The 21,896-nt window shown below is 37.3% G+C and overlaps 1 protein-coding gene across 1 annotated transcript in view; it reads left to right on the top strand.

The window, feature by feature from the left end:
* Positions 1-21,896, top strand: part of METTL25 (methyltransferase like 25) — a gene marked incomplete in the record, with an annotated part of 826,773 nt that overhangs the window by 7,261 nt on the left and 797,616 nt on the right. The window contains 1 exon segment of the mRNA XM_053716932.1: positions 2,413-2,649. Within this exon segment, the coding sequence (XP_053572907.1) occupies positions 2,424-2,649 (226 nt within the window).

Genomic DNA, 21,896 nt, shown 5'->3' with positions numbered 1-21,896 from the left:
CCAGACTCATCTTCCTTACACGTCGCTCTTCATCTGCTGCACCTCTCTGCCAATCCCTTCACTGGCTTCCTCTTGCCTCTAGGATCAAACACAAAATTCTCACTCTGACATACAAAGTCCTCAACTGCACTGCTCCCCCCTATCTCAGACCTTGTCTCCAGATACTCTCCCTCCCGTCCCCTTCACTCTGCTCATGACCTCCTACTCTCCTCTCTGGTTACCTTATCACACTCCCATTTACAGGACTTCTCCAGACTGGCTCCCATCTTGTGGAGCTCTCTGCCTCGCTCCACAAGACTCTCTCCTAGTTTTGAAAGCTTCAAGTGCTCCCTAAAGACTCTACTGTTCAAGGATGCATACAATCTACGCTAACCTTACTTTATACCAGTTCCACTCCTCCATTGCTATCCCCTGAACCCCCTTAGCATGTAAGCCTAAGAGTTCAGCTGTTTGTAGATCACCTTCTTAAGAGCTGACTACAACAGTGCAACTCTTGGCAGGGCCCTCTACCCATTTGATCCCTATAATTGTTTTGTTGTACTCCCCCTTTGTTTATAGCGCTGCAGAATCTGTTGGCGCTCTACAAATAACCGATAATAATAATAATAATGTACTATCATACAACATGCTTATCCTGACTTGTGTTATACTATAATGTACTAATATCATACAACATGCTTATCCTGACTTGTGTTATACTATAATGTACTAATATCATACAACATGCTTACCCTGACTTGTGTTATGCAATAATGTACTAATACCATACAACAAGCTTATCCTGACTTGTGTTATACAATAATGTACTAATATCATACAACATGCATATCCTGACTTGTGTTATACAATAATGTACTAATACCATACAACAAGCTTATCCTGACTTGTGTTATACAATAATGTACTAATACCATACAACATGCTTATCCTGACTTGTGTTATACAATAATGTACTAATATCATACAACATGCTTATCCTGACTCGTGTTATACAATAATGTACTAATGCCATACAACATGCTTATCCTGACTTGTGTTATACAATAATGTACTAATACCATACAACAAGCTTATCCTGACTCGTGTTATACAATAATGTACTAATACCATACAACATGCTTATCCTGACTTGTGTTATACAATAATGTACTAATACCATACAACATGCTTATCCTGACTTGTGTTATACAATAATGTACTAATACCATACAACATGGTTATCCTGACTTGTGTTATACAATAATGTACTAATACCATACAACATGCTTATCCGGACTCGTGTTATACAATGATGTACTAATGCCATACAACATGCTTATCCTGACTTGTGTTATACAATAATGTACTAATACCATACAACATGCTTATCCTGACTTGTGTTATACAATAATGTACTAATACCATACAACATGCTTATCCTGACTTTTGTTATACAATAATGTACTAATACCATACAACATGCTTATCCTGACTTGTGTTATACAATAATGTACTAATACCATACAACATGCTTATCCTGACTTTTGTTATACAATAATGTACTAATGCCATACAACATGCTTATCCTGACTTGTGTTATACAATAATGTACTAATGCCATACAACAAGCTTATCCTGACTTGTGTTATACAATAATGTACTAATACCATACAACATGCTTATCCTGACTTTTGTTATACAATAATGTACTAATACCATACAACATGCTTATCCTGACTCGTGTTATACAATGATGTACTAATACCATACAACATGCTTATCCTGACTCGTGTTATACAATGATGTACTAATGCCATACAACATGCTTATCCTGACTTTTGTTATACAATGATGTACTAATGCCATACAACATGCTTATCCTGACTTGTGATATACAATAATGTACTAATACCATACAACATGCTTATCCTGACTTGTGATATGCAATAATGTACTAATACCATACAACATGCTTTAACATGCCTAAAGTGCTTATTCTGCCTTGTTTTATACAATAAAGTACTAAGGGATATGTATTTGTTTCAGCCATTTCTCCACATTTTATTGAAAGCAAAACAACTAGTACCCATGTAAACTACTGAAATGGCCGCAGGGGCATCACAAGTCCTTTAGCAAAATGGGAACTAGCATTTTTTTTAATTACATTGTTTTGGTACGTGCTGGAAGTGTAATTAAAAAAAAATTGTAGTGTATATCAAAAATAAGTTTCCATAAAACTAAATTGTACTTCCAAAAAAAAAAATAAAAAATGTATTTGTATTCTAAAAAAAATAGTTTTTCCAAAAAATAAAATATTTGTATGTCACAATTTATATACAATGATAAAGAATCACACACACTTGCCTTTTGACACCAATCTTATTCCATATTTTTTCTGTAAAGATATTACTAATGACTTTTTTTTTTATCTAGCTCTGTCTGTGATGTCTGCTCAATTACTAAATCAACTATATGGACCAAATGCAGATCAAGTTAAGGAGGCAGCAAGAAGTTTGATGCAGTTTTTGCAGAGAGCCCTGCAGATTTCCAGGGCGCACACTGTAGACTTTTATACTCAGGATGTTTGGAAAAAGCTAGTGGATTTATCCCCAGATGCAGTGCTTTCATTTGTTAGTCAATCACACGGCAAATCATATTGTGAAGAGAGGGGTGAGTGAAGGCTGTATCTGGTTGTCAATACACAGATTATTAAATGAAATTGAAAAACTGAACAAAAAGTTTGTTATATCTCAACATAATGTAAAAGTTGTTTTCAGCCTAGAAGTAATATTCATTTTCATATTTTGGCACGTGAGTAACAATACATAGTTACAGAAACTACTAGTTATTACTTGTATCTTTGGATCTGTCAATGCTATTATTTTGCGATTCAAGTTTTAGTAGTGTGGCAAAATATTTTAATGTATTACAGATTAATATCAATTATAACAGTATAATTCATTTTATATAGGCAGTTTGCATAAACTAGAATTGCCACTGTTGCAAGATTGTATATCCAAGGGGTAGGCAAACTGCTACCATGAGGCCGAATCAGGCTTGCAGCCTATTTTTTTGCATGACCACAGGGCTAAGAATGGTTTTAATATTTAAAATTCTGTAAAAAAAGGAATATTTAAAGACATATAAAAAATAAATACATTTATATGAACTTCCTATTTCAGTGCCCATACATAATTTATAATTTTTTTTGTTTATGTATTTTCTATGGCTGCTTTTGTGCTACAATTGCAGTATTGAGTAGTTGCGACAGAGACCGTATTTGGTGTACTACTGCTCGGCACACTGTAATATACGTTGACACAATAGTCCCAACTCAAAGGAAAGCAATGGTCAGAAATTAAAAACAGAATCTAATTTCAGCAATTTCTTTACAAAATTAAAAAAAAATCAAGATAATTTCCAAGTACTGGTAGCTACTTTTGAAGTTTGTCAATAATATTTTCTCATTGTAGAAGTACAGACATAATATCTATGATTTTACCTTTTGGGACACAGAGCCTAAAATATTTACTATCTGGCATTTTACAGAAGAAGTTTGCTTACCCGTGGTATATCAAATTTCACCAGATTGAATAAACCATGCTGGGTGCAGGTACTAGCAGATTGGAAAGATTACAAAGATCACATACCAGGAACTTTGCAGCTTAAATGGACAGTTTATTGTAAAATTGTTTCCACATTAATGTTTTTTACAATGACTTGTTAAACTTGCTGCAGAGTTTAAAATGTATGGGAAATTGCTCCTTTTAGGTATATTTTTGTAGATGAAGTAGCTGTCTATGGTAATTGAAACCACAACTCAGTGAAATGGGCTGAGCTTTCATGGAGAGCAGACCTCATTAGCTCATCGTTCTATGTTTACACAAAATCCACCTTATCTTATCTCTGTATATACAGTGAGACCAATACTTAGAGAGAACAATGGAAATTAAATTTTTAGTACCACTTTCTCCAACCACTTCCATGAACATTTTAGTACCACTTTCTCCAACCACTTCCATGAACCTTCTTGTTTATATATATATATATATTTTCTATATCCAGTACTTAAAGGGACACTGTACCCAAAACTTTTCTTTCATGATTCAGATTGAGCATGAAATTTTAAGCAACTTTCTAATTTACTCCTATTATCAAATTTGCTTCATTCTCTTGGTATCTTTATTTGAAATGCAAGAATGTAAGTTTAGATGCCGGCCCATTTTTGGTGAACAACCTGGGTTGTCCTTTCTGATTGGTGGATAAATTCATCCACCAATAAAAAAAGTGCTGTCCAGAGTACTGAAACCAAAAAACAGCTCAGATGCCTTCTTTTTCAAATAATGATAGCAAGAGAAAGAAGAAAAATTGATAATAGGAGTAAATTAGAAAGTTGCTTAAAATTGCATGGTCTTTCTGAATTACAAAAGAAAAAATTTGGGTTCAGTGTCCCTTTAAGTATTGACATTTTTAGTATAGGTGGCCAATTGTAAACAATTTAATAACCTCCAGAAGGTAAAATAAATCATATGGGACACACTAAAGGTAAAAAAAAAAATCACAGTACATTGTCCTTTAACAGTTGAAATAAAAAATGCAAAACATTGTATTTTTCATAGCAAGTTTATCACATGTTTTGAGACAAATCACAAGCGTAAAATGATGAGATGAATTAGAAAGTCCTGCATTGGAAATGGATTTATGAAATATGGAAACAAGAGCGTTTTTCACGTCACTCATACCTAAAGGACCTATTAGCCCAGTCCAACTACACCTAGCTATTCTGCAGAATTAGCAATACATTTATCACACTGAAATCTACATACAGCCTATGGACATGGCAGTGGATGAGTGCTCTGTGTAGCTTATTGGGCAGACTGTTCAGCATCTGATTGGCTGTTCCGACATCAGTGCAAATGTTTATAAAAAAAAAAGTTTTACCATGTAGGACAGAGGAACAGATAAGCACCCTGTATTATTCAATACTTATGACATTTTTGTAGTTTTGTAATTAATTTACCTATCAGCCAAGTGTAAATGATTTTGCTATTCATTAACACATTGCTGCAATTGTTTTCTATTGACCAAACTACCACCGTCACATCACTTAATTGAAGGAACAAAGTAAATATAGGTTCTTTAAAACGATTGGAGAGACAAAGTATTCATTCTATCTGTCTGTCTGTCTAATCATAGCAGTAGATGATATGCACTCTTTCCTGGAATTACATCTGCTAGGGTGTCAGGGCAGGCAGTCTGACCATCCTGCAGCACCACATGTTCTTGAGGCTGGCCATTCAATATCCAGTTTAATGTTCATTGATTGTGTATCTCTTCTTCATAGGAAAGGGGATCACGCATGAGGTTAAATATGATGGTGTAGTTCACCTGGATTTGCACAGATATTTGTGTGTTGCACCTTTACACTAATAAATCAGTGCTGAAAATATCCAAATGCCGATTCTTGCAGCCATATTCATCATTTATTTCTATGATTAATGCTGAATATGAATATTTGCTCATGCCTAGAAAAACTGCATTATGCCATTTTATATAAAGTCAAACTGCCAAAGATTCTTGTTTTGTTGTATTTCCTACTGTTTTCTTTTCCATTCCTATCTATATATTCTAGACTATTTCTTTATATCCCATCAATACATGTACTTATCAAAACTCCCCATTTCATAATGTTCAGGGCTCATTGCCTATGATCATAATCTTGTTTACAAATGTTGGGTTTAAATAACATCTCCAGTATAAACACTGAATATAGAACATTATGTATAAACAGTTTATTCAGTGTTATGGAGATTTTAAGAACCATCTTCAAAAAAAATGGCAATATAAATGTAAACACTTTTTGAAAGGATTATTTATTCTACACAGCCTGCAATTTTAGTTACAGTCTATGTAAACTTGGCTTATCACTGCATTTCAATTCAAACTGCGTGGCACATGTAATTTCAGCTCTGGCATAGAATCCTTTGAACAGGGATACTGGCATCACAAACTTTAAAGGAACAGTCTACTTTTATTTGATTTTTTTATTGTTTAAAAAGATAGAATCCCTTTATTACCAATTCCTTAGTTTTGCATAACCAACACTGTTATATTAATATACATTTTACCTATGTGATTACCTCATATCTAAGCCTCTGCAGACTGCCCCCTTATCTTAGTTCTTTTGACAGACTTGCATTTTAGCCAATCAGTTCTGACTACTACAAGAGTGAGCACAATGCTATCTATATGACACACATGAACTAGCAGTGTCTATGAAAAATGCTCTGAGATAAAAGGTGGCCTTCAAGGGCTTAGAAATTGGCATATGAGCCTACCTATGTTTTAGCTTTCAGCAAATAATAACAAGAGAACAAAGCAAAATTGATGATAAATGTAATTTGGAAAGTTGTTTAAATTGCATGCCCTATCTGAAAGTCTTAACTCCATTTTAAGGTGGTAAATAGTAACTTGTCTTAAACATGAACTATGAGGTTAGAAGAAAACTGCAGTGTGGAATTTACATAGCCCATTGTTTCAAACATGTATCTGTGGGACAAATGGATTTGGATGACACAGCTTTTGTTGTTGCTTCTCTTAAAGGGACAGTAAACACCTTCTAATTACAAGACATTTCTGTTGTGCTGCTATAGAATAACATATCAGTTAAGTGTAAACATTTTTAAAACAAATTAACATATTGTTTACTGCAATAGTTTTTCAACAGCCAAACCATTTTGTTTTATTTGGAGAAGCAAATGTTGGCTTTAGTCTGCAGACAACAAGGCTAGCAATAGTAAGGTTAGTATAAAAGACATTGCTTTTGCAGTTGTTCTGAGTTAAAGTTAATTAAGGAAAGATATAGTAGGGTGAGTTAGCCTTTAGATGTAGGCAAGGTGCATTTCACATTATTAGACTCAATTTTCAGAGCTAAATTAAATAAAGGGGGCAAAATAAATAAACATTTCTCCTGTTAAGTGTAGTCAGTCCACGGGTCATCATTACTTCTGGGATATTAACTCCTCCCCAACAGGAAGTGCAAGAGGATCACCCAAGCAGAGCTGCTATATAGCTCCTCCCCTCTACGTCACACCCAGTCATTCTCTTGCACCCAACTAATAGATAGGATGTGTGAGAGGACTGTGGTGATTATACTTAGTTTTTATATCTTCAATCAAAAGTTTGTTATTTTAAAACAGCACCGGAGTGTGTTGTTCCTTCTCAGGTAGAATTTGAAGAAGAATCTACCTGAGTTTTTGGATGATTTTAGCCGGCGTAGCTAAAATTCATTTTGCTGTTCTCGGCCATTCTGAGGAGTGAGGTAAACTTCAGATCAGGGGACAGCGGGCAGGTTCACCTGCAAAGAGGTATGTTGCAGTATATTATTTTCTGAGGAATGGAATTGACTGAGAAGATACTGCCAATACCGATATAATGTAAGTTCAGCCTTAAATGCAGTAGTAGCAACTGGTATCAGGCTGTTTATGTATATATGTGTACACTTAAGTATTCTGGGGAATGGCACTTCTCTGGGTAATACTATATGCATATAATTTTTAGCCTAACTTGCAGTGGGAACGTCTAGCAACAGGCTGTTTAATGACATTTCATGTTATTTGATTTTAAACATTTTTGCTGGCATGCTAAATTGTTTAATTATCTGAGGTACTGGGTGAAAAATTGTTTTTGGGCACTGTTTTTCCACTTGGCTGTCGTTTATTTCAATTTACTGAACTTCCCTCACTGCTGTGGGTGAGGGGGAGGGGCCTATTTTGGCGCTTTTGCTACGCATCAAAAATTCAGTCAAAAGTCTTTTTCTCTTCCTGCATGATCCGGATCGTCTCTACAGAGCTCAAGGGTCTTCAAAAATTATTTTGAGGGAGGTAATCACTCACAGCAGACCTGTGAGATTGTGCTTTGACTGTGATAAAAAACGTTTATATTTTGTACATTTTTTCTGCTATTAAGGGTTAGTTATCCATTGCTAATGGGGGCAATCCTTTGCTAAATTTATGCCTTTACCGGGAAAAATCTGATTGTTATAATTTTTCCGGTTCCTTATTATTAAACTGTCATAATTTTTTTCTGTGCTTCTTAAAGGCACAGTGCGTTTTCCATATTACTTGTAATTTGAGTGAAAAGTATTTCCAAGCTTGCTAGTTTAATTGCTAGTTTGTTAAACATGTCTGACTCAGAGGAATATCTCTGTGCTATATGTGCAAAAGCCAAGGTGGAGCCCAATAGAAATTTATGTACTAATTGCATTGATGCTACTTTGAATAAGAGTCATTCTGTACAAATTGAACATCATTCACCAAACAACGAGGGGGAAGTTATGCCGACTAACTTGCCTCACGTGTCAGTACCTGCATCTCCCGCTCGGGAGGTGCGTGATATTGTAACGCCGAGTACTTCAGGGCGGCCATTACAAATCACACTACAGGACATAGCTAATGTTATGACTGAAGTTTTGTCTAAATTACCAGAACTTAGAGGTAAGCGATATCACTCTGGGGTGAGAACAGAGTGCGCTGATAATATTAGGGCCATGTCAGATTCTGCGTCACAATTTGCAGAACATGAGGACGGAGAGCTTCATTCTGCGGGTGACGGATCTGATCCAAATAAACTGGATTCAGACATTTAAAATTTTAAGTTTAAGCTGGAAAACCTCCGTGTATTACTAGGGGAGGTCTTAGCGGCTCTGAATGATTGTAACACAGTTGCAATACCAGAGAAAATGTGTAGGTTGGATAAATATTTTGCGGTACCGTCGAGTACTGACGTTTTTCCAATACCTAAGAGACTTACTGAAATTGTTACTAAGGAGTGGGATAGACCCGGTGTGCCTTTCTCACCCCCTCCTATATTCAGAAAGATGTTTCCAATAGACGCCACCACACGGGACTTATGGCAAACGGTCCCTAAGGTGGAGGGAGCAGTTTCTACTTTAGCTAAGCGTACCACTATCCCGGTGGAGGATAGCTGCGCCTTTTCAGATCCAATGGATAAAAAGTTAGAGGGTTACCTTAAGAAAATGTTTGTTCAACAAGGTTTTATATTGCAACCCCTTGCATGCATTGCGCCTGTCACGGCTGCAGCAGCATTTTGGTTTGAGTCTCTGGAAGAGACACTTGAATCAGCTCCATTAGATGAGATTACACACAAGCTTAAAACCCTTAAGCTAGCTAATTCATTTATTTCTGATGCCGTAGTACACTTAACTAAACTTACGGCTAAGAATTCCGGATTCGCCATTCAGGCACGCAGAGCGCTGTGGCTAAAATCCTGGTCAGCTGATGTTACTTCTAAATCTAAATTACTTAACATACCTTTCAAAGGGCAGACCTTATTCGGGCCCGGTTTGAAGGAAATTATCGCTGACATTACAGGAGGTAAAGGCCATGCCCTGCCTCAAGACAGAGCCAAACCTAGGGCTAGACAGTCTAATTTTCGTGCCTTTCGTAACTTCAAGGCAGGAGCAGCATCAACTTCCTCTGCACCAAAACAGGAAGGAGCTGTTGCTCGATACAGACAGGGCTGGAAACCTAACCAGTCCTGGAACAAGGGCAAGCAGACCAGAAAACCTGCTGCTGCCCCTAAGACAGCATGAAGTGAGGGCCCCCGATCCGGGAACGGATCTAGTGGGGGGCAGACTCTCTCTCTTCGCCCAGGCTTGGGCAAGAGATGTCCAGGATCCCTGGGCGTTAGAGATCATATCTCAGGGATATCTTCTGGACTTCAAAGCCTCTCCCCCAAAAGGGAGATTTCATCTTTCAAGGTTGTCAACAAACCAGATAAAGAAAGAGGCGTTTCTACGCTGTGTACAAGATCTTTTACTAATGGGAGTGATCCATCCGGTTCCACGGTCGGAACACGGACAAGGGTTTTACTCAAATCTGTTTGTGGTTCCCAAGAAAGAAGGAACCTTCAGACCAATCTTGGATTTAAAGATCCTAAACAAATTCCTAAGAGTTCCATCGTTCAAAATGGAAACTATTCGGACAATCTTACCCATGATCCAAAAGGGTCAGTACATGACCACAGTGGATTTAAAGGATGCCTACCTTCATATACCGATTCACAAAGATCATTACCGGTATCTAAGGTTTGCCTTCCTAGACAGGCATTACCAGTTTGTAGCTCTTCCATTCGGGTTGGCTACGGCTCCAAGAATCTTCACAAAGGTTCTGGGCTCTCTTCTGGCGGTGCTAAGACCGCGAGGAATTTCGGTGGCTCCGTACCTAGACGACATTCTGATACAAGCGTCAAGCTTTCAAACTGCCAGGTCTCATACAGAGTTAGTACTGGCATTTCTAAGGTCGCATGGGTGGAAGGTGAACATAGAGAAGAGTTCTCTCTTACCACTCACAAGAGTTCCCTTCTTGGGGACTCTTATAGATTCTGTAGAAATGAAGATTTACCTGACAGAAGACAGGTTAACAAAGCTTCAAAATGCTTGCCGTGTCCTTCATTCCATTCAACACCCGTCAGTGGCTCAATGCATGGAGGTAATCGGCTTAATGGTAGCGGCAATGGACATAGTACCCTTTGCACGCCTACATCTCAGACCGCTGCAATTGTGCATGCTAAGTCAGTGGAATGGGGATTACTCAGATTTGTCCCCTACTCTGAATCTGGATCAAGAGACCAGAAATTCTCTTCTATGGTGGCTTTCTCGGCCACATCTGTCCAGGGGGATGCCATTCAGCAGACCAGATTGGACAATTGTAACAACAGACGCCAGCCTACTAGGTTGGGGCGCTGTCTGGAATTCCCTGAAGGCTCAGGGATCATGGACTCAGGAGGAGAGTCTCCTTCCAATAAACATTCTGGAATTGAGAGCAGTTCTCAATGCCCTTCTGGCTTGGCCTCAGTTAACAACTCAGGGGTTCATCAGGTTTCAGTCGGACAACATCACGACTGTAGCTTACATCAACCATCAAGGAGGGACAAGAAGCTCCCTAGCGATGATGGAAGTATCAAAGATAATTCGCTGGGCAGAGTCTCACTCTTGCCACCTGTCAGCGATCCACATTCCTGGAGTGGAAAACTGGGAGGCGGATTTCCTAAGTCGTCAGACTTTTCATCCGGGGGAGTGGGAACTTCATCCGGAGATCTTTGCCCAAATACTTCGACTTTGGGGCAAACCAGAGATAGATCTCATGGCGTCTCGCCAGAACGCCAAGCTTCCTTGTTACGGGTCCAGGTCCAGGGACCCGGGAGCAGTCCTGGTAGATGCTTTGACAGCACCTTGGACCTTCGGGATGGCCTATGTGTTTCCACCCTTCCCGATGCTTCCTCGATTGATTGCCAGGATCAAACAGGAGAGAGCATCGGTGATTCTGATAGCGCCTGCGTGGCCACGCAGGACCTGGTATGCAGATCTAGTGGACATGTCATCCTGTCCACCTTGGTCTCTGCCTCTGAGACAGGACCTTCTAATTCAGGGTCCTTTCAAACATCAAAATCTAATTTCTCTGAAGCTGACTGCTTGGAAATTGAACGCTTGATTTTATCAAAGCGTGGTTTTTCGGAGTCAGTTATTGATACCTTAATACAGGCTAGGAAGCCTGTTACCAGAAAGATTTACCATAAAATATGGCGTAAATACTTACATTAGTGCGAATCCAAGAGTTACTCATGGAGTAAGGTTAGGAATCCTAGGATATTGTCTTTTCTACAAGAAGGTTTAGAAAAGGGTTTATCTGCTAGTTCCTTAAAGGGACAGATCTCAGCTCTGTCCATTCTTTTACACAAGCGTCTGTCAGAAGTTCCAGACGTTCAGGCTTTTTGCCAGGCTTTGGCCAGGATTAAGCCTGTGTTTAAAACTGTTGCTCCACCATGGAGCTTAAATTTAGTTCTTAACGTTTTACAGGGTGTTCCGTTTGAACCCCTTCATTCCATTGATATCAAGCTGTTATCTTGGTAAGTTCTGTTTTTAATGGCTATTTCCTCGGCTCGTAGAGTCTCTGAGTTATCAGCCTTACATTGTGATTCTCCGTATCTGATTTTTCATTCAGATAAGGTAGTTCTGCGTACTAAACCTGGGTTCTTACCTAAGGTTGTCACTAACAAGAATATCAATCAAGAGATTGTTGTTCCATCATTGTGTCCTAACCCTTCTTCAAAGAAGGAACGACTTCTGCACAATCTAGATGTAGTCCGTGCCCTGAAATTTTATTTACAGGCAACTAAAGATTTTCGCCAAACTTCTTCCCTGTTTGTCGTTTATTCTGGACAGAGGAGAGGTCAAAAAGCTTCTGCTACCTCTCTCTCTTTTTGGCTTTGTAGCATAATACGTTTAGCCTATGAGACTGCTGGACAGCAGCCTCCTGAAAGGATTACAGCTCATTCTACTAGAGCTGTGGCTTCCACTTGGGCCTTTAAGAATGAGGCCTCTGTTGAACAGATTTGCAAGGCTGCAACTTGGTCTTCACTTCATACTTTTTCCAAATTTTACAAATTTGACACTTTTGCTTCTTCGGAGGCTGTTTTTGGGAGAAAGGTTCTTCAGGCAGTGGTCCCTTCCGTATAAAGATCCTGCCTGTCCCTCCCGTCATCCGTGTACTTTAGCTTTGGTATTGGTATCCCAGAAGTAATGATGACCCGTGGACTGACTACACTTAACAGGAGAAAACATAATTTATGCTTACCTGATAAATTCCTTTCTCCTGTAGTGTAGTCAGTCCACGGCCCGCCCTGTGTTTTATGGCAGGTCTAAATTTTTAAATTATACTCCAGTCACCACTGCACCCTATAGTTTCTCCTTTCTCGTTTGGTTCTCGGTCGAATGACTGGGTGTGACGTAGAGGGGAGGAGCTATATAGCAGCTCTGCTTGGGTGATCCTCTTGCACTTCCTGTTGGGGAGGAGTTAATATCCCAGAAGTAATGATGACCCGTGGACTGACTACACTACAGGAGAAAGGAATTTATCAGGTAAGCATAAATTATGTTTTTATATAAAAATCTCAGTGTTTACTGTCCCTTTTAACGTGTAATATTTTTGCCAGCGTGTCATTCAGTGGGAAAACCAGACCCTGTTATGTCTCATTATCACTTCCTTAACTCTGAACTAAAAGGCTGTGCTCTCAGTGCTTAAAGGTACTTTAAACTCTTAATACGTTTTATAAGCCTAGTATTGAGGTTATTCCCACCTCCCTGTAATCATGGGTCCTGCCATGTTGAAATGTTGCTATCACTGCATTCCAGTGCTGACGTGTCTGTCATAGATACTTTCAGTGAAACCTTAGTGGGAGTTGCATATAGTGTCTAGGATCTCTTTACGAGACTGTACACTGCGTACCAGGGGGTCAGTCCCCACAGACACACAAGCTTTTACGTAAGGTGCTGCAGATTTGAACTCTTATGCGTGTACGTGGCTGACAGAGTGGCTGCAAGACAATGTGTATGTTTTGAGATATTAACACCTGAATGTAGATTACGGCTTGAAACTATTGCTTTATTTGTAACAACCAGCAGTTTAGGAATATTATTATAAAAATAAATGTGTAGTTTAAACAGTGTTTGAAGAGCAATTTTTGAACGGTGTTTCCTGTCCTTGAGATGGTCATCTATTCAAAGGTTTGTAAGTGGTGCCATGTTCTCTTAGAGCACTGGTTTTCAAACCTGTCCTCAGGCCTCCCCAACAGGCCAGATTTTTAGGATTACCTTGGATCAGAGCAGGTAAAATAACCATGGTTACTAATCAGCTGATTATTTCACCTGTGCTCTAGTTCAGATATGCTCAAAATCTTGCCTGTTAGGGAGGCCCGAGGAGAGGTTTGAAAACTAGTGTCCTAGATATAAGGGGGCATGGGGATGTTTAGGCTTGGGAGATGCACAGTAAGGAGAATGATCTTCTGAATCCTATAGTTTACCTGTTGCTGCTATTCCTACTATTTTTATATTCATGCAAGAAATTTCTTATATAAACAAGTCACTGGAATAATAGGTGCTGCACGGCTGGGTATCATTCATGTATCAGGAAGCAACAGAAAACTGCTGCAAGTCACCAAGACAAAGAAGGGTCATACAGAGAGTTTCAGGCAGCAATGTAAGTTGAGAATTCCTTAATGAACATACAAATCAACATCATCTCTTTGATATAGTTTTATATCCAAAATACTACTTTCCTAATGGGCTTTTTTGTATGTCCGTGGAAACTTTTGTCTATCAGAATTTTTGGTACAGTTACACTTTATAATAAAATCATCTAATAAAAATTATTTTAAAAAAAATATCGCACACAAATGTTATAAAGGCTCAAAGATATGAGGTCTCAGGCGTTCGAGAAAAAAAAGGCAGACAAGGGGCTTTAACATAGATATACAGGGAGTGCAGAATTATTAGGCAAATTAGTATTTTGACCACATCATCCTCTTTATGCATGTTGTCTTACTCCAAGCTGTATAGGTTCGAAAGCCTACTACCAATTAAGCATATTAGGTGATGTGCATCTCTGTAATGAGAAGGGGTGTGGTCTAATGACATCAACACCCTATATCAGGTGTGCATAATTATTAGGCAACTTCCTTTCCTTTGGCAAAATGGGTCAAAAGAAGGACTTGACAGGCTCAGAAAAGTCAAAAATAGTGAGATATCTTGCAGAGGGATGCAGCACTCTTAAAATTGCAAAGCTTCTGAAGCGTGATCATCGAACAATTAAGCGTTTCATTCAAAAAAGTCAACAGGGTCGCAAGAAGCGTGTGGAAAAACCAAGGCGCAAAATAACTGCCCATGAACTGAGAAAAGTCAAGCGTGCAGCTGCCAAGATGCCACTTGCCACCAGTTTGGCCATATTTCAGAGCTGCAACATCACTGGAGTGCCCAAAAGCACAAGGTGTGCAATACTCAGAGACATGGCCAAGGTAAGAAAGGCTGAAAGACGACCACCACTGAACAAGACACACAAGCTGAAACGTCAAGACTGGGCCAAGAAATATCTCAAGACTGATTTTTCTAAGGTTTTATGGACTGATTAAATGAGAGTGAGTCTTGATGGGCCAGATGGATGGGCCCGTGGCTGGATTGGTAAAGGGCAGAGAGCTCCAGTCCGACTCAGACGCCAGCAAGGTGGAGGTGGAGTGCTGGTTTGGGCTGGTATCATCAAAGATGAGCTTGTGGGGCCTTTTCGGGTTGAGGATGGAGTCAAGCTCAACTCCCAGTCCTACTGCCAGTTTCTGGAAGACACCTTCTTCAAGCAGTGGTACAGGAAGAAGTCTGCATCCTTCAAGAAAAACATGATTTTCATGCAGGACAATGCTCCATCACACGCGTCCAAGTACTCCACAGCGTGGCTGGCAAGAAAGGGTATAAAAGAAGAAAATCTAATGACATGGCCTCCTTGTTCACCTGATCTGAACCCCATTGAGAACCTGTGGTCCATCATCAAATGTGAGATTTACAAGGAGGGAAAACAGTACACCTCTCTGAACAGTGTCTGGGAGGCTGTGGTTGCTGCTGCACGCAATGTTGATGGTGAACAGATGAAAACACTGACAGAATCCATGGATGGCAGGCTTTTGAGTGTCCTTGCAAAGAAAGGTGGCTATATTGGTCACTGATTTGTTTTTGTTTTGTTTTTGAATGTCAGAAATGTATATTTGTGAATGTTGAGATGTTATATTGGTTTCACTGGTAAAAATAAATAATTGAAATGGGTATATATTTGTTTTTTGTTAAGTTGCCTTATAATTATGCACAGTAATAGTCACCTGCACACACAGATATCCCCCTAAAATAGCTATAACTAAAAACAAACTAAAAACTACTTCCAAAACTATTCAGCTTTGATATTAATGAGTATTTTGGGTTAATTGAGAACATGGTTGTTGTTCAATAATAAAATTAATCCTCAAAAATACAACTTGCCTAATAATTCTGCACTCCCTGTACATACATGTGCATGTCTATGTATATAGATGTGTGTATATATATAAATATATATATATGTGTGTGTATATATAAATATATACACACATACGAAGACCATCCGGAACAATCAGCCAAGTAGGTTTATTCAGGCTTGAACAGTGGAACACAAAATTGTGTACAAGGTTAGGTGGTGCTGATCTGACGCGTTTCACGCATGCTCAATGTGCTTCATCAGAGATCATCAGGTGTGCTCAAAAGGTATGTTAATAAGCATTACAACAACCAATCATAATGATTTATAAAAACATTGTGGGCGTTAAGAGTATAATAGGTGAATAGTGTCAGACTATGACGTGCTTGTGTGCTAAGCATTGGTTGATAAGCATAACATGCAAAGAGATAATCAAATATGTATAAATTAATGCATGTTAACAATTAAAAACATCAATAAGCTGGAGCAGGAAATGCTATAAAAAGGGAAAATAAAAGCTGAATGAAATAATATTGTGGATATAAGGCTTTGTTATAGCGGCTTCCAGCTTAGGGAAAGTGAAATATACCCGGAACACAAAAAAATATGAATAAGACAAAAGGAGAAAAAACTATATATTAGATATACAGATAATGTCTAAAGGATAAAAAAAAATATATTATTTTTTGTTGTGACTGTAAAATACAAAATACAAATAATGATAATAATAAATAAACTAATATACAGTAAGAATAAAAAAGAACAATCTGATATATTTTACTACTCTAGAGCCTGATAAAGATGGTGACATAAAGGATATATATAGAATTCTTATTATCCCTTTCAATATTAAAGGGACACTGTACCCAAATTTTTTATTTTGTAATTCAGAAAGAGCATGCAATTTTAAGCAGCTTTCTAATTTACTCCTATTATCAATTTTTCTTCATTCTCTTGCTATCATTATTTGAAAAAGGCATCTAAGCTTTTTTTTGGTTTCAGTACTCTGGACAGCACTTTTTTATTGGTGGATGAATTTATCCACCAATCAGCAAGGACAACGCAGGTTGTTCAACAAAAATGTGCCGGCATCTAAACTTACATTCTTGCATTTCAAATAAAGATACCAAGAGAATGAAGAAAATTTGATAATAGGAGTAAATTAGAAAGTTGCTTAAAATGTCATGCTCAATCTGAATCCTGAAAGAAAAAATTTGGGTACAGTGTCCCTTTAAATGTAATATATTCTTGACATCAATTGAATTGGATTCCAACTAGTTTGGAAAAAAGAGAGAGAGAGGAGAAAATAAAAGAAACTAGTTTAAAGAGCTGTATGATGACTGATTAACATTCTTAATTTCGGTTAATAAGGACTCCTGATTAATAGACTACCTCTGTGAGGATGGTACAAATGGGACTGAGAAAGATAACAGAGAGGGGAGCCTACCTGGATTATCCAAATAATGTATGGAGAAATCAGATTAAACTAATCTATAAATAAATCTAAATCATGCCTCTTGTTTATGCCTTTAGGATATTTAGTGTGGAACGTAAAGATCCAAAAGGCTTCTTGTCTGAGTAATTTTCCTATTCTATCACCTCCCCTAATATCTTTTCTTATGTGGTCTATGCCAACAAAGTGAAACAAATGTTTTTTGTGATTGCCATGTGTGCGAAAGTGCTTTGCGACAGGTGTCCTAGGTGTGTCTTCTTCTAGAGACAGAAGATGTTCTCTAATGCGATCCTTTAGGATCCGAGTAGTGAGCCCTACATACTGAAAAGAACATTGTAGACATGTAACTAAGTAAATGACAAAAACACTTGTGCAGTCTATCCGATGTTTGATGCGATACATTAAGCCTGTTTGGGATGAGGTGAAATGATCTGTTTTGTTTGTGTAATTACAACATTTACAGATGTGGCCACATTTGAAAAAAATGTTGGAAATTGTGAGCCAATGTGAAGGCTTACTTGGTTTCTTGAAAAAAAATGTTTTTTCACATTTTCTCCTATAATGGGGGCTTTCTTAGCTACACATCGTATCTGTTTTTTTTAGATATTTGCTTTAATTGGTTGTCACTCTGCAAAATTGGTAAATATTTCAAGACTTTGTCACAAATTTTGTAATACTGCTTGCTGTATGCAGTGGAAAAGACTATATTATTGGCTAATTGCAGGTCTTGGTTATTTGGATTTTTAAGTTTATAAAAACCTGCTAACAGTTTGTTCCTATCCATTTTACTGACCTCATTAGCTATTTTTGTTAAGTTACTTTTTTTGTAGCCTCTTTCTTGTAATCTAGAGGCTATAAGGTTGGCTTGTTTAGTGTACTCAATAAGAGTTGTGCAGTTCCTGCGGGCTCTAATAAATTGGCCCTTTGGTATACCCCTAGTTATATGGCCTACATGGCATGAATCTGCTCTAAGTATGGTGTTTCGTGCCAAAGATTTTTTATAGATGGAAGAGACAATGTTGCTATTGCCATCTACAGAGAGTTGTAGGTCTAGGTAAGGGATAGTGTTGTTAGCTGTGTTATAAGTTAAATTATTAAATTCACATCATTATTATTGAGCCAGTCTATAAAAGAATTGGCACTTTGTAGGAAGCCCCTATTCCAGATTACCAAAAGGTCATCTATATAGCGACCGTACACAACTACTCCGTCTCCATAGGGAAAGCCATCCGACAATATGTGGTTAAGTTCGAACCAGTCCATATACAAATCTGCATATGCAGGGGCAAACTTTGCATAAACAAGAGGCATGATTTAGATTTATTTATAGATTAGTTTCATTTTATCTCTCCATACATTATTTGGATAATCCAGGTAGGCTCCCCTCTCTGTTATCTTTCTCAGTCCCAGTTGTACCATCATAATAAGAATTCTATATATATCCTTTGTCACCATCTTTATCAGGCTCTAGAGTAGTAAAATATATCAGATTGTTTTTTTTAATTCTTACTGCATATTAGTTTATTATTAATATAGGTTTTAACTATGTATTTACTGTAAATGTTTCACATTCCTCTGTTCTGCGCATAGTAGAATATGCTCTATGTATTTCTAAATAGCTATTCCTATATATATCTATACCTATATATAGTCATGTATACGTGTGTGTGTATATATATATATATATATATATATATAGAATGGAAGATAAACAAGGGGCGCCAACATAGTGTGAATCGTTCAAACAACAAATATAAAAGTGATGTGCAAAAAACTACTCACAAGGAAAGTGGCACCTTAAATGAATAAGGTGCGATAAAGCAGGCTGACATTCAAATTCCAGCAGTCAGTACGCTGGAGGTCTCACCCAGAGGACCTGTGGAATCCAGATAGGCGTCTAGACAGTAGCACCCACGTTTTTTAGGGCCAATGGCCGGACCAGGTGAGCTGCACGCTGATAGGTGTTCTCCTGCTGCACTCACGCCACCGAGACTTTTCTCCAAAAACGACAGTGTCAGTGTATGAAAGGTTCCGTGGTAAAAGTCCTGTTTCAAAAACAAGTGGATCGTGGAAAGAAGCAAAAATACCGGGTCGTGGTATAAAACAAACAGTATTTATTTTGCAACGCGTTTCTCAGTCTATTCCAGACCGTTTCATCAGGCATTATCATAGTTAACAATAGAGATCTATTTAAACCCACAGTGACCCGGAATTGAAACAAAAGGTCAACTCTATTAACAATGTTGCAATTGCAAAAACATTTAACTTTTGATACATTGTATAAATTGGTTTGAACAATTGTGACCACACAGATAACACTTAAATAAAAATTATATAAAAAACCCTATTCGCAATTACCAAATATATCTGGAAAAAAATAAAATATCTCATAGTAAACTGGACATATATTAACATGTGTGTATATGTATATCTCATCTCCTGGTTGGATTCGAACCCAGGACTTAATGTGTGCTAGGCAATGGAAAAATCAAAAAGGCTACCTTTATGTCTTGTTTGAATTTCGTGCAAAAAGGATTAGTATTGATACAAAATATATAAATTGATCTACATGTCTCACAATGTCTAGAAGATAATCTTATTTGGTCTTTTTAATAAATGACTCTAATTTTTAAAACCAAACTAAAAGGAATTTTCTTTTAAATATAAAACTAAAAAAGAAATGTTCGTGACAAATGCTTACTATAAATAAGTGATATATAAAAATTGTAAAAAATATATGTGTATATATATATTTTATTTTATGGCTCCACTGGACTCGAACTTGGGACCTTCTGTATGTTAAGCGAACATGAAATTGATAAGGCTATCTTGAAGGCCTATTATTATGTTATATATTGGAGCAGAAATATGTTAGGAATTATGTGATTAATAATATGTATATATATATTTGGGACTCCACTGGACTCGAACTTGGGACCTTTTGTATGTTAGGCGAACAAGAAATTGGTAAAGCTATCTTGAAAGTTTATGTTATGTATTGGGGCGGAAATATATTTGGGAATTATGTTATTAATTGTTTCCAATCATATACAACAACCAAATAGACTAAAAAGTGTATCCAGAATGTATATAAACAATTGTAGGTGTATGTATTGATGAATAATCAAACATTCAAAAAGATGAAATGTGCAAAATAGTGTATCGTAGAAAATAATATAAATCAGGTATGTAAAATATAATATAATATGAAACTATATAGGTGCTTGGACTATTAGGTTTAGAACCGGATAGACAAGTGCATACATATACACAACTATGTGGACATGCTCATCATGGGCATATACACATAAATATAAGTGTATGGAAACATAACGTATTCTATATGTGTCTAAATTGCATTAATGCAATATATTTTTGAAGACTGACAAAGAAGAGAAAAAGAAATAAGAGAGATATAATGTAGTGGTATCAACATATGGTAGTGTTTGTTAATGTATATCAAAAAATATAAGAAAATATGATGTACTAGACCCTAAAAGCTAAATCTCATATTAGATATAAATGTAACCTGTATAAAAGTGATAATTTATGTGAAGGCTGCCAAATCTACATTGGCGTTTAAGCCTAATGGATACAAGGTTTTGAGTTTGTGTATCCAATATGTTTCTAATTGCCTGAGTTTAATCAGACGATCATAATCTGTGGAAGGTGGTACATGATCAATAGGGATAATTTTATAGATATCTGAACTCCCGTCGTGTATCGTTTCACAATGGTTGGGGACACTATGGTTGGTTTTAGTTTTTTTACAATTTTTACAATTTCGATGATGTTCACCCCAACGGGTACGGAGATTTCTAATAGTGCGCCCTACATACTGGACGCCACAAATACAATTAAGGAGATACACTATATATTTAGATTCGCAATTGAGACGATGTGTGATTTGATAAGTTAAACCAGTAATATTGGATTTAAAAGATTTTTGTGAAATTGTAAATTTGCACATGTTACAACCTCTTTTGCCACATTTAAATGATCCATGGGAAGCTAAAAAGTTTAAAGTTTTGGTTTGTTTATTGGACCGAAATTGGCAATGTTTTACTCTTTTACTGGGGGCTAATTGATTCCTTAAAGTGGGAGCTCGTCTATATACAATTTTGGGTTTTTCACCGACTATATCTTTAAGGAAAGGATCCTTTTGGATAATGTTCCAATGTTTATGTAGTATGTTTCGAATTTTGTAGTGGTTGTTATTGTATTGTGTAATGAAAAGTGGTTCACAAACAACGTTGTTTGTGGATTTCTTTTTGGTTTGATTGTTGGTGCTATTTTGGACTTTTTCAAAGATTAATTCTCTATCTAGATTGCGTGCTTTTTTAAGACATTGATTTAGTAGATCTATAGGATAACCTTTGTCTACAAAGCGTTGGTAAAGAACCTTGCTTTGAATGTCAAAAGATTCTAAATTGGAGCAATTCCTGCGTATTCTCTTAAATTGGCTGTATGGGATGTTTCTTTTCCACCCTATATGGTGGTTACTAGAGAAGTCTAGATAGCTGTTGCTATCGACTTTTTTGAAAAAAGTTTGAGAAATGATGTTACCTTGATTATCCCAACTTAGTAATAGATCCAAGAATTCTATTGAAGATTTT

Source organism: Bombina bombina, chromosome 6 (genome assembly GCF_027579735.1).
Source record: "Bombina bombina isolate aBomBom1 chromosome 6, aBomBom1.pri, whole genome shotgun sequence".
Classification (NCBI taxonomy): domain Eukaryota; kingdom Metazoa; phylum Chordata; class Amphibia; order Anura; family Bombinatoridae; genus Bombina; species Bombina bombina.
The sequence above is the reverse complement of the archived record's forward strand: the minus strand, read 5'-3'. Positions and strand labels throughout refer to the sequence as shown.